We start from the raw sequence: 14,676 nt of genomic DNA on the forward strand, positions 1-14,676 counted from the left end.
ATATATATATATATATCTTACCTGAGCAAAGATTAAAACTAAAAACAAAATGAGCCAACACGTGCTGCCCGTGTTGCTAAAACCTTATATATCTTCTTCATCTGTGCCATTGAACTATTTTGCTGCTCAAAACGTATTACAAAAACATTATTCAGCCACTCTGTTGCTCTGGTTGACATCTTCCTTTATTCGAGTAAACAAAGATGTAATTTATGCTGAGTCATGAATTGTAATTGAGTTGTTTTATGCCAAAGCCACACCACTGGTTGTTTATGGAAGTGACAACCTCTGAGGCCAAACATTTAATAATTTAATAATAATAACCTTTATGTCCCTGACGTTTTCTAAGGCAGAGTTAAAAGGTGCTTCAAAAATAACAAGAAACTGGTGCAAACTGGAACCGCCTTCTTCAAAAGACTGGTTAAATATTGTTGGAGAAATCTATGCAATGGAAAAAATGACTTACATTCTCAGATTAAAGGAAGATATTTTCGTTGCTAAGTGGGAGAAGTGGACACTATATGGCACCAAGAAAAATTAATGAACGAACAAAACATTTAAGGTCTATAACTCTGTATATCTATTGATGCTTTCCCGTATAAAAGTATGTATATAAGCTGGAGTATGTATGCTGCGGAGTAAAGGCAGGTATGCATACGGTAGTTGATTAGAATTGGCACCCACACCTTTTGTTCGCTTTAGTGTTTTTGTTTTGACTGTGTGTTTGCATGGTTATTTCTCCTGTAATGCAATACATGTCTGTGTTTAAACTGTGACAAAACTATCAATAAAAATTACAGTGTCAAAAAAAAAAAAAGGTGCTTCAAAACAGTGACCAAAAAGTGGATTAAGTGCCAAACATATACATCACTAAGATATATGCATAACAAGTTGTAATAATATGAGGAAATGATGGATTTTAATGTGTTCAGCTACAAGGGAGCATGGCAATGTTATATCGAGTCAAAAGGGACTCGTGAAATGCTGGTTAAAACTGAGATGTTAATCAAAGATGTAAAACTCAGATTGCTTCAGATCAGTTACTTGCTGAGCAGCACCGTTAGAAATATGATCAGGACCAAGAACAAGGACTTGAAAATTATTTGAGTTCAGGTACATAAGAAATAGCGTGAGGCAGAAATGCTGTGAATCCAGATTTTCTTCCAGACTAGCTAAGTTATACAACTGGCAGTAAATGGATAACAGTGCTAGAACACTTTACATGGGCAAGGAGACGCCAGACAGAAACTGAACAAGATCGGTCCAGTGACTGAGATCTGTGGGAAACCACGAGCATGAGGACATTTTGTGAAGTAAAATTGTAAATAGTGACTATGCTGTGTGATAATATGAAAACCTGTAGATCATCTACTTAGGCTAACCCTGTTTTCAAAGTGCTGTATGAGCCAAAAACATCCTCAAAGGTAGGCAATACTTTCTCTTTAATACAACTGTACATGAGGGGAATCTAAAAAATAATTCACCGAGGCCTCATCTCAACTAATTTGGATCACTGAACTGGAAATCTCAGCTGCAATGTGTCCTGTCTTTGCTTTTTTTTCACTAACAACTCTTCCAGGAAGCCCATACTCTAGTTTTGGTGAGTGAAAATCTAGTGTTGTGTTTTACCTGATATTGGTTAACCAGTCTATGTGCATTTATACCTGTACAGTATATGTATGCACCTTGCTAATCAAGCTTCAGATCAGTCCAAAAAACCAAAGGTGACCACATTCATCTTTTCCAGAGTATATACGCCTCACAACTTAAGCAGTTAAGCAATGACTCTTAAGTCAATGACTTAACGGAAATCTCCACTTTATTAGCTGGCAGACTTAACAAACATAAGGCAGAGCAGAGCTTGAACAGAATGACTAAAAAACTAGTCTTGGCAGACCCACAAACAGGAGTACACACAATATAAGAGGAGATCACCACAACAAACAGAAGAAAACTTAGAGCTTAAATGTACACATAAGGAAATCAGGAGATGGAACACACAAGTGAACAGAGGTGAACTAAATCTGACTAATGACACATGGGAAGCAAAAGTGAACATACGCAAACACGGTAGGGGACTAACAAAATAAAGCAGGCAGCAACGCATAGAGACTCGGGGGAGGCTGACGCTGGGACTGGGGAATAATCAGACATGGAGACATGATAGATGGAGAAAACCAAAGAACAACACAGACGTCAAAAGGAGACGCTGAAGACAGAACACAGAGACGAGACACGAAAAAGAGAAGATATATGAACACATCCAAGAACCAAAAACTAGAAATTTAAGTTACAAAACTCAGAGGTTCTCAAAAACTCAACATAAGTATTTCATAATCCTACAGAATGAATAAAACAAATTCAAAAACCTGGATCAGAAACCCGGGATTGTGACAAGGGCATGGAAATAGAAAAAAAGTACTTTAATAAACAGATGACATTTTTTAAAACAAGCATATTACATTTGATTTTCTGCCAAAATATATTCTGCCTGCCTGGATTTTGACCTCTTTTGGGAATTCTGTTGCTTCTAGTCTTTTAAGATCAAGACATAAGTAAAACTTGTCTTCTTTGGCTTGTGAGGCCAGTCAGTAATATAACACATATAAAAACATCCTCTGAGCTGTAGCACTTGCAGCACTCCATGCCAATAAGATTAGGAGGGGTTGAGTGCAGATAACTGAGGCAGGGAGGTCCAAGATCTGACACAACAACTTGCAGTCACAGAAGAAAGAATGGCAGACGACAAGATGAGACCTTGTTTATTGCTGGCAACTTTTGTAAAGATCTAACTTGTCACTGTTTTGTGTTGTGTAAAAATGTGTCAAATTAATTAGTTTAATCTGGTCTATGTAGATAATTGGGAAGCACTCTAAAAATGATATTAATGGGTTAAAGGAACCTTTTTATTTTATTTCAAAGCTTTCACACATTTTAATGCAAACAAAGCTAAAGTTTATTAAGCGAGGAGGTGGGGTGGATGGATGGGTCTGCAAAGCACTGGACTTTCTGTTTCAAGCCAAAGGTCTGTAATTTAATCATGACAATTGTAAACACATCATTCACTTTTTTGGGTACCTAAACTAAATCAGCCTCCAACAGCAGTATATTGTTGCGCAGTGAATTGTTCTGGTCTTTGTTAGGGATTTATCTCAGCTCAGTTTAGTCACTGAACTGGAACTCTCAGTTATATCTGTCCTTTTGTTGCCTTTTAGTAACATCTTACCCAGTTTGCGAATATAGAGGTCAAAAGATGTTTTTCTGTGTCATTTGGCTCAACTGTCTCATTTTAACCCCATTCAGTTTTATTTCTATAACACGTTTAATGCACACATAAAAAACTAAACTAAATAAATAAAATGTCAAAAAAGTGTAGCAAAAGTCAAAACACCAAAGTAAACAATTGGAAATGAACAAAAAAAGAACAAAATGTGGAATATGTCTTGGTGTCAAGGCAAAAAATTATGGGGCACCTAAAGTAAAAGCCAAAAAGTATCTTGAGGTTTATTTTGAAAATGATGGCTGTGTCCTTCAGATTCTGAGTAGGGCTGCAGAAGAGGTCAGCTTACAGGGTTTGAGGAATGTGCTAGCTAGAACTAGCTAGGCTGGTAATTTAATTGGCTCAAACCAGAGAATTTATTTTTAAAAATCTTTTTTTTTTTTCTTTGTCAACTTGAATTAGAAATTGTTTAACATTTGCAATATTCTTTTTCTAAACTGACTTTTGTTCTGTTTCTTATTCAAATGTTCAGTGATTAAAGATGAACTGTGTTACCTCCGATATTATGATCTCTGCTTTGTGTTGATTTAACTTTCAGAAGTAGCATGACATCCATACACTTATATAATTAGCAAATAATCTATATCTTAAAAAAAATCATCAGAGTATGCAGTAGGTTTTTTTTTATGTCTTTAATATATATATTTTTCCTTTTTTAAATGGTAAGTTTTCCAACATTATATGTTAATGCAAATAAGACATGCTAAGTTGCATAAATGTTCAATAGATGATAAAATAAAAGCCTAAATGCGTATTTTAGACATTTCACCATTATTCTAAAAGATGTGATAGAAAAAATGCACTAAATCTCAAAATAGATCCATGTAGCAGCTTAAAAAAGCAGCTTCTTTCTTCTTCTTTTTGTGACTTTGTGCCCTTTGTTAATGAAGTTATCTTCACTTCAGCAGATCAAAATGCTGACCATAAGAAGAAAAGGAAATATCTGAGGCCGTATCCTTGAGTTGATTCTTTCATTCCAAAAAAAACATCTCTCAAATACCATCTTCTCATCTGCTGCTGACTTGAGCGAAGTGAAAAATGCTCTTAAATCATGAATATTTTTAAACTCTATCCTTCTGTCTGAATGTGAATGTTAGTAGATGCTGCAAGACTTCAAACTGCATCTGCAGGACGTGACTGCATTGTATTTGTTTTGGTCCAACTACATCAGCTGACTGTATATTTTAAAACTTTTTTTTATTTCATTGATCACTTTGTAAGTTTTGAACTAGATGAGCACATAGCAAACATCTTTGACCTGTGAATAATTAATGAAAATGAAATTCTCAGGCAGCACAAGGTGCTGCTTTCAGTTGATCCAAAACTGAGGTTCTGAATAAAGAAGTCTGACCTTCTCTGAGTGTACTGCACCAGCGGTATGGATGAAGTTGATGAGCTCACTCCATTCCTGTTTCAAATCCCTCTCTAAGAATGATGGGGGGTTCTTCCATCTGGTTTGCACAAGTTATTTTTTTCCGCTGTTACTATTTTACTTATATTTTTTCGATATGATATATATATGTATGTGTGTATGCATGGACATGCAGCGCATGTATGGCTGCCTATGTGTATATTAGTGTGAAAATATCAAAGCAGGTCCATGAATCTCTGTTTCTCTACTTTATTGGTATATCCTGAAAATATAACTAGCTGTTAACAATTTATTTTACTGGTCTTATGATGTGCCCAAAAGGAACAGTACCATTTGCCCTCTGATTGTTTTCAAAGGCATCCTAGTGTCCAGAGAATCTTAAAACAAATTGATCTATAATTGCTATGAATAATATGGTTCTCCCAGCACAGTCTGTAGAGCATGGAGGTGATACTGTGAAATAGGCAGGAGTGTGGAAATGCATGAGCCCACCAGCAGGACCGGTGTCTGCTCCTTTGTGTGCAGAGAAATGAGAGGAATACAGCCAAAGTCTCACAACATTACCTCCAGTGGGTTTCTTATGTGTATGTTTCTGACCAAACTGTTAGAAACCAACTCCATAAGGCTGGTATCAGGGCCCAATATCCTTCAGTGGTACCTGTGCTTATACACCAGCGCTGTGCAGCTCAATTAGCATTCACCAGAGAACAACAGGACTGGCAGGTTCACTACTGCTACCCTATTCTTCTCATAGATGTTGCAGGTAATATAATGTTTTCCATGGTGTCTCCAGGGCACCCATTCTGGTGTTTTCTGGTGAATTCCAGGCACACTGCAAGGTGCTGGGCTGTAAGCACAGGTCCTGCTTCAGGGGGTCATGTCCTCATTAAAGCCTCTGAGTACCCCACTGGAGGTTATTTTGTAGGCATCCAGCAGTGCTCCTAGTGTTCCTCCTCACACAAAAGATTTAATCTAATACCTGTCCAGTTGTCACTTTAATTTGAATCAAAGCAGGTAAAATTGATTGATGATGCTTGTTGGTTTCTAATAGGACAGACCAATTTCCCTAAAGTTTAACAGAATTCGTTTTCTACTCGGGTGATCAACTGTTTCTTTATGTTTTTAACAGTGTATCAGTTCACTGGATTACTGTACTACAGATTCAATTTGATATGGTATTGATGTAAAAGTATTTAGTTTTAGGTTGTTTATTGGTTTCAGTGTGGTGGCATTTTACACCTAGCTTTCAACAAATTTTAAAAATAAGAGAAAATTAAGTAAAATCAATTACATTTTTAAAAAGTGTGGAAAACTCAAAAACAATGAAAAGGAAATAAAGATTTTAACTGTTTTTAAATCTGTGTTCTGATGCGCTGAATAGAGAAGAGGAAGGATTCAGTACTTTACTTAAATACAGCTTTACAGGTTAAAGCAGTTCAGCAACAATGGTGGGTAAAAGTAAAAAGTGTCCTTCACGATTGTAGAAAAGGGCTCTTTTTGATTTTTTTCATATCCTATTGCTGGTGCAGTAATGTGTGCAGCTTATGGTTGGATGTGATGGAGTAGTTTAATAAGTAACACTGCCTTAAGAGTCTAATTTCTTAAGGAAGGACGTGATGAATGGGATTCTTTGCAGACTGGAGTAAAATCTACAATCTCTAGTCTACAGTGGAAGTATGAGGAGATCTAAAAACTGAAATACTCGAGTACAGTGTAGTTTGAACATAAACACAAGGCACGAATGAACATGTGGTTTCACCACTGAGTGACAGACATTCAGGGTGTTGTGCCAGATAACGTCTGCACTGTAAAGCCATAACTTCTCTTGTCTTTATAATCCCTCCCATGGATAATGCAGCAGACGTCAAAAGATGACATAGAGTGGGCTAACTGTACTCTAGTTTAATTGCGCAGATTTACATCAAATATGGCTCAGCAGGAAATAACGTTTAGCAAATAGGTCTTATCACTCTTTTGCAGGTAGTCTGTTTAATTAAAAACGCTGCGCCTCCACTCACCGGCTCCTAAAGAACTCGGGGGGCGTTAAGACCCAGCAGAGGTACAACAGTGAACATCTGTCGCGGTCTCCTCTGTATGAATTGCGCTTGGGCTCAAGTCTGAAGACACACGGGCAGAGGCAGGCGGGCTGGTACAGCGCGGACGGACTGGAGTGCATTCGGGAGGCGAGCAGATGACGCTGGACCATGAGTGAAAGTGGAGCCTTACGCACCGAACCGCAGCGATAAGACAGCGCGCCGCAAAATGAAGACACCTATGGTAAAGGGTTTTGCCATGTAACCCCGCAGTCAAACTGTTTGTGCTCGCTTTTAAATCCAGCATTGTTCTGTCAAGTGCGCTTTAATCGACATAACGCCGCTGTGGCGTACAGTGTCGGATCAAAAGATTAGGATCAGAACAATGGGCGTCCAGCTGTGCGCTCTGTTTGGCACTAAAGCTCCACTACAGCACAGCGCGCTGGATGCTTGATTTGTCTCCGTTTAATACGGATACACTGTAGAAAGTGAACAATATCCGTGTTGCTTTAATATTAACTGATAAGTATTCATTCTAAACTATATATTTTTTAAAGAAATAAAGAAAAGAAAACAAATTGAAAGTGCTGTGAGCTGCTCATCCTGTTCATGTACGATTGGCATGAATTCACATAGGTGATTTATTTATCTTTTTTATTAGAACTTTTACTTAAAAACTGTTGGTGTCCTCTCAGGTGTGGCACCTACTGTAAATTACAGTGCACATGTGCTCCTCAACGCACCTGATGATTAATATGAATGCATGCAAACTAAGTAAAGAAGATAATTAACAGCCTGACAGCGTCATAAACATTAGCTGTGCCCTTATCATAGTTCGATAAAAGCTGTTTTTAAGTTTTTGGTCGCACGTGACATGCATTACAGGAAGTTGGGCGTTTACTGACAAACCAGTGCCTGCTGCTGCCGCTCATCTTGCATGAAGTCCGTAGGTGCAGGTTAAACTCAGTCCGGTGCAACTCGGCTAATTTGTCTGCATCTGCTTGTGTCTTTGTGTCAGCGCCATGGAGTAGCCGTGCTTCTCGTGCTTCTCCTGTGCGCCAGCTTGTTCCTCGTGTACAACGGCAGCTTCAACGGCGCTTCCAGAGACGCCAACGACACGCGCATCAGGCAGCATGAACAGCTGCGGCGGCCCACCGAAGCCTCCGTCGGGGTCGCCAAGCCTCACCCCCCGGTCCTCCAGGGATACAGCAGCATCATCGACCATAAGGTAAACAGATGTGGCTGAGTGCGTGTCTCATAACGCAGAGAACAGGCGCGTGGTTCGCTTTAGACGCGTGGTGAATGCCCAGCAGAGTAGGCATCAACGCTTTTGAAAGTTTTACTTTTCTCCAAACCCCTTTTTTTGGCACTGAATCTTTCCCAGCCTGAGCTGCACACACGCAAATTTCCTCTTGTCCTGACGACCAGTAGCTGTCTTTAGAGAGAGAGCGAGAGAGAGAGAAAGAGCATCCTCTCTGTCATTTATCACAATTTTCTCCGGCGCTGCGTTGCGCCACATTCAATACCCACCTGTCGTTACTAATAACAGCTTAGGCTACAAATGAAATCCTCGACTGCATTCTTAAGCTCTAATTGATAAGCCCAGGAGACCCGCAGCTAGGTGAACTCTGACGTCATTGTGGGGTTGTATTGACTGCCATCTGTTTACCAAGCCAGGAGAAAACAATCAATGAGAGTACCGGGGAGCGAAGCCTCTGCAAGTAAAGCAGACCCATTCACCTTGTGAAGGCGTTTTCAGTAAGCGTGCAGGCACAGCGCACTACCATGCAGGCGGTTTGGCTGGTGGGCTCTGAAACAGCTGGATTTAAGAATGACAAATTTGGAGAAACGTTCTGGCCACAATCATTCGTTCAGATGTGCAGGAGCAATACACCAACATGATTTGTGGCTATTTGTAGTTGCTGTTTCTTTAAGTCTTCTTTAATCACTTTGAGTTGCTGTTCTCATTTTGTATCCCTCTACTGTCATATGCCTTATTACTCTTATTACTTAATTACTTCTTCTTTTTTTTTTATCCGTGATTTCCTTTTTTTCTTTACTTCCCTCGCCTTTTGCATCGATCTGTGCTCATTTTGTGACCATATAGGTTTCCCTTCACTAGTAGTCATTTTTTATTGCTCTAGTGCAATTTAGGCTCCACTCATGATCATTTCACACCTCTGCAGTAGTCCTCTTTTTCAACTGAATTTTATTTTTTAGTCTCTTTTGCACTGCTTTACATTGATTTTTAGCTATTTTCTTTCACTTTTGAGTCATTTTGTGTCTCTTCTATCATTTTTGAATCCCCGAAATAGAATTTTACCTGTTTAATTGTTCTATGCCTCTTTGATATTTTTTGCATAATTTCCCATTTACCTCTGTCTAGACATTTAGTATCTATTCTTTTTCATTGTAATTCCCCTCATTGTTTTATGTGTCTCTGCAATCAGTTTGCATCTTCCTTTACTGATTCTCACTCTCTCTATAGACATTTTGCATCCATCTGAAGTAATTTTACCTATTTTTGTAGTCATTTTGTACCTCTGTTGTTATTTTGTTTCTGTAGTTATTTTTGCATTGGTCTATTGCCATTTTTAATATATTTGATGTAATTTTTAGTCTCTCAGCAGACACGTTAAATCTTTTTGTTGTCACTTTGTGCAGCTGTAGTCATTTTGTATCCTTTCCTTGTCATTCCACCTCTTTCTAGCAATTTTACATCTGCAGTCATTTTGCATCTGAGTGGTTGTTTAATTGAGTTTTAAACAAGAACAGTCACTTCTCTGGCCCCCTGAGCTCTGCTGGGCTTGTGTCCAGACGGCCCATACAGTAATCCGTCAGTGGCAGGACTGAAGACACCATGAGTGACAGGCCAATTTGTGCTGCCATCTCTGTCTTTAAAAAAAGTATCTGCTACCTGCTAGAAAACAAGTATTAAGTCATCAGATTATGTCATAGGCTGATTTACATATGAGTAATTGGACTTAGGCTCTTAGTTGAGGCTGTGGCTGTACAAATGAGACAAATATGCAACGTGAGTATGTTCCAGCCACATCTGGGAGTCCACCCACTGTTCCTGAACATCAGAAAAAGTAGCCGGGTTGGTAAATGAACTTCTTCTAAATTAAACACCAGGGGATCTGAAGAGTCATTTAATCTTGTGACAAAGTAATGGAGGTTGGCAACAGATGGTAGAACTATTATTCACTAAAAGAAATCTCACCGGTGCAGAAACCAACAAGTGTGGAAACCTTTAATGCTGCCTGAAAAGTTCAGCTGGCAGTTTTCTCAGGAGACATGCTGCTTGTATTTCTTCGTGAGTTTTTCCTCCGAGTAGCTCTGCTCTACAGAAAATGCACGTTTGTCACCTTTTGGGTGTATTTACTTTACATGTCATCATGGTGATTTCCTATCTGTGTTTCTAGTCAGCCCATGTGCCCATGGCAGGAATGAAGACAGCATGACTGACATGCTGATTTAGGCTTCCATTTCTCTCTATATATCTCTCAAGGGAAGGATGTATCGGCTGCTTTTAAAAACAAAAGGGTTTTAAGTCATTATGTTTTAGGTTGTGTCAAATTAGTATCCCAAAGTTATATATATTATCATATTTTAAATGTTTTTTATTAGATGTGATGACATTTTTCTCAGTTGTCTAAAATTAAAGGTGTTATTTGGTTTTCTGGTTATGCTGTTAAAACTGAGCAGAACAGCAGTCAGATATTTGGCCAAATCCACACTTTCACCATATTATCCAAATGGCTTCAAAACAAAACAGAAAATTAACATTATTGCTGAAACTGTTAATAACACATGCAAATTTTATTTGTTTAATATGCAATCACTGTTATTCACACTTTTTCTCTGTCTGTGGTATCTCAACATGAGTTTTTCGCCTTGAATTTGTGGACACATTTAGTAAAAGGCTGTTTCTTTTCTTGTAGTTCATGTTTAGTATTTTGGATCTTTTCTTACCTTACAGTGACAGTAAAGCGCTGGCAGGAAATTTGTGACATGCGACAAAGATCCCAGTTAAAGAGTTTAAAGCTTGTGATTGGCTTCCAGGGTGGATTATATACAGAGGGCCTTTTTCAGTCATTACTTCTTTAAGAGTGGTTAAAAAACCTAGTTTTAGAGTTAAGGTGAGAAGACGATTTTGTAAAGAGAAGGATGTGTGGTTGCAGCCTTACAACACACCTCTCTATGCAGAAAGCTAATGCAGTATTTACCAATACTGCAAATGTGATAGTTGTCCATGTCCACTCTGGAGTCCAGACCACAATTTGCATGTAAGAAGTAGGTACATTTGTGCCAGACACTCCTATTCTCCTTTGGAGTCCAACCTTTAATTGTATTATATCTGTGAGATTTGTGCTAAATATGCTTCTTTCAAATATGGGAAAACTTTTAATGTTGTGAATTTGATTTAACCAGTGTGGGTTATGGACCTCGTTTAATAGAAAACATTCAAATGCAGTTAGGGTTAGTATTTACCCAGAGGTGCAGTCAGTGCACCACTGGCTCTTTAGCTCTTTGACTCCGACTCGGAATTATTGCGCAGCTAGGTCACATAGATCTCTCCAAAGTCAAGCAGAGCAAAAGTAAATACGAAATGAGTCATTGCTGTCATATTTTCGGAAACCCAGGGCACGCAGCACCATCTTTTTTTTTTTCTCACTGCCTCAAATGCCAATATTCAGTGACCATGCATGCTTTGATTTGATGAGGATTTGTCTGTAATGCGTCAGTAAGCCCAGCTAGGGATGAGAATTGATTTTCCTCGAGTGAACTGGAGCAGCCGAGCATCATAAGTAAACTACTAATTTATTTTCTCTCTTGGCAATAGATTTTTTGACATTTTGGCAACAAGGGATATCAATTAGGGCCAGAGCACCACTGAACATCATTTATGCTGCTTAAAACCTGCTATTATGTCACCCGTCTTGTTCTTTCACTGCAAACTCCAATCAATACTTTATGATCTGCATGCGCAGGCTGCTATAGCGTGCAGCACGGTAAAGTCTTCAAAAACTTTCCGTGAACTTTATATGTACCTGAAAACGTGGCTGAGGTTTTTCTGTGTGTATTAAAGGGTAAAAGTTGTTGGCCTTGTCTCAAATGTGTTCTCCTGCAGTGTTGAATGATCATTGTTTGGGGAGGGGAAAAAAAGAATACTGACTTGAACATTTGTCTTCCTCATCTTTGCTTGCTGACCTCGCCGCCATATTGATCTCTCCAAGATATCAGCTGGCTGGCACACGGGCGCAGTGTCAGTCAGCCTTTGACCGCTTCACTTTATCTTCCACCAGAGTATTAAACTCATGACAGCCCAGAAACCATTTGGAATCTTATATATCTTCTGCAGACACTTGGCCAAGATACTAAAGCATTTGCCAGAGTCCTTAAAATGATTTCTCTATGACTGTTTGAACCATCTTTGAAATAAATAGATGACTAAATAAATGCATATATGCATTTGAAATCCATTAATTCTTTCATAGCCAGAATTTTCAACACCACATGTTTGATTCAGTTCAGAGTGAAAGGTAATTTATTTTGAGCTACACAGCAACATTGGTGGGCCTGGACTTGTGCTGTGAATGAGAGTGACCAGATAAGAAAGCAGAGAAAGAAACTTAGGGTGGAGATGAAAAGGGAAAGAAACTCTTGTAGAGTAAGGGCAAAGAGAATGAGAGAAAAGGACAAAACTGGGGAAGGGGAAGGACGAAGAGAATGATAAAAGAGAATATAGGAGCCAGGAAAGGTTCAGCCTGAGAGAATGAGACAAGAGAGTGAAGGAGGAGGCAGAAACTGACACAGAAGTGAAAGATGGAGTGAAATCCCTAAGGGTTTCCTTTCTTCTTGCACTATCCTGCTTTTTATTTTCTCAGTGAGAAGGTGGTGGAGGAGGAGGAGGAGGAGGACTGGAAACCACTCTTGTCTGTCTCTCAGTGGAGATGGGAGGACAAGAAAGTGTCTGTCTTCCTCTGATTGCCTTCCTGACACCAAAAAACATGCACATTTTGTAAAAAGTGATATCCTGCATGTCAGGTGGAGTTAAGAAAGGGAGGCTCAGGTCCTTATATCCACATATAAGGACCTGAGCCTCCCTTCCCTTCCTCCCTTTCTTAACTCTGGAGAGAAAGGAAACAGGTGGATTTTTCCTGTTTCACAATGCATATTGTGTTTTTCATGTGATTAAAGGTCAAAACCAAGAGAAGCAGCCTGGTCGCTGAGTAGCTGATGTTCTCCAATATAAACTATTTGTTTCTTTCATCTACAGTTAAGTGCCACCTCTCATTTCTTTGTGTTTTGCTTCTATTACCTTGTATTTAAGTGGTCTTCAGCAATAGTTCATTAGGCTTTCTGGAAGTCTATTAATGTATCTTTGGACATTGGCTGCTTTTCCCTCATTTTTAGTCCCGGCCTTGTACTTGATCATTTTTACATTAATGTTTTTGTTGATTTTTATGGCCACCTAATAATGACCATTCAACCTTTAAAAAAACAACACATAACTCAGACAATGAAGAAGTGCTACATCTTCAGGAACTTGTTACTAGCAGCCTGTCACAATTTCTTTTAATGAATTTACTAAAAATGACAAAGATAACAGTCTGATGGGCATATAATAGTATTTGTGCACCAAAATGCTGCTTTGTAAAGGACTATGTGAAGTGTGTCCTTAAACTGCACAAGTAGAGGACAAAAGAAGAAGTGGCAGGCCTAAAAAAATAAAACTACCTACAGTAGGCGAACCTGAGAGATGCATCTGACCCTGAAGCCTCTTCAGAAATTGTATCAGTGGAAGGACCATTAATAAGGAAGGGGAACGGGGAGAAAAGGCTAAGGTATGCCAAATTACACAAGAACTGGACTGAAAATCAGGTCTCACCAAATTGGATGTTTTTGGTTCAAATCTTTGTCAGTATGTACAGAGGAGGTCAGAATTGAGGTACAACACTCAGTGTCTATACTCATCTGTAAAACGTGTCACATTATAGGGCTGCAGTTCAACCAGTGGTGTTGGGGATCTTATCAAAATTGATGGAAATATGACTGCAGAAAAGTGCCATCAGATTTTGAGCCACCGTAATAAAATGATTGGCAATAGCTTAATGTTTTAAAATTTCAATGAAACACACTGCCAATGCAACCATGCCTGGATAGAAAAACCCACAGTGGAACACTATCAGTCATGGATTGGTCTTCCCAGAGCCTGGAACTCAACAATATTGAAGCAGTGTGGGATCATCTTGAGAACGGAACAAAAGGCAGCCAACATCCAACAAAGAGCTCCGGATGTCCTTCAAGAAGCCTGGAGAGCTATTTCTGAAGACTGCTTAAATACATGACAAGATAGCTGCCTATGGAAGTTCAGGCTGTGTTGAAGAATAAAGGTGACGTTCAAGCTCGTTAGAATTACGCAAACTCTGTTTTTGCCTTATATACTGTATTTCCACCTATGTTTGCATTACTGTAAAATGACATGTGAGTGATACTGAAGGGACTGAATACTGAAAGTCCAGGATGACTGCTGTTGAGGGCTAGTTTAAATTTCAGCTGCTGTTGACTTTCATTTTCATCTACAGCTGAGTTCAGGCGTTAAACTAGAGGTTCCCAAAGTGTGGGGCCCGCCCCCTAGGGGGGGTGGAGAGCCATTGCATAGGGGGGGGGGGGGGTATGAAAAGAGGAAAAAGAAAAAGAACGTTTGGACACTGCTAGCATAATTGACAGGTTTTTGACAGGGCTTCCACACAAACGCAAAGCAGGATATGAAGCATCGCCAAATATGTTTCCAAACCAACTTCCTTCTAAGCCAAAGACTAGAAAATATGGTGAAGCATATCTTCCCTTTGGTGTCACCTGCACAAGTGCCAAGGTAGGTCTACCCTGCAAAATTGGTTTTCCCTGCGTCGGGAGCATGCACTGGGCTCTCCAAATCACGGACAAGCAGTATCCCACATTCTTCACTTTTAGGCGCAAACATT

General features: G+C 39.3%; 1 protein-coding gene across 2 annotated transcripts in view; it reads left to right on the forward strand.

Annotated features, from left to right (window-relative positions):
• The first annotated feature begins 5,983 nt into the window (after positions 1-5,983).
• Positions 5,984-14,676, forward strand: part of st6galnac5a (ST6 (alpha-N-acetyl-neuraminyl-2,3-beta-galactosyl-1,3)-N-acetylgalactosaminide alpha-2,6-sialyltransferase 5a) — a 69,039-nt gene continuing 60,346 nt past the window's right edge. For both annotated transcript variants that reach the window (XR_014870874.1, XM_085141453.1), the window contains exons 1-2: positions 5,984-6,929; positions 7,704-7,913. Coding sequence is in view for 1 of the 2 variants with exons in the window: in XM_085141453.1 (XP_084997579.1) it covers positions 6,915-6,929; positions 7,704-7,913 (225 nt within the window). In the remaining variant the exon portion in view is untranslated. The remainder of the gene's footprint in view (positions 6,930-7,703; positions 7,914-14,676) is intronic.

This window comes from Neolamprologus multifasciatus, chromosome 18, assembly GCF_963576455.1.
Source record: "Neolamprologus multifasciatus chromosome 18, fNeoMul1.2, whole genome shotgun sequence".
NCBI classification, from domain to species: domain Eukaryota; kingdom Metazoa; phylum Chordata; class Actinopteri; order Cichliformes; family Cichlidae; genus Neolamprologus; species Neolamprologus multifasciatus.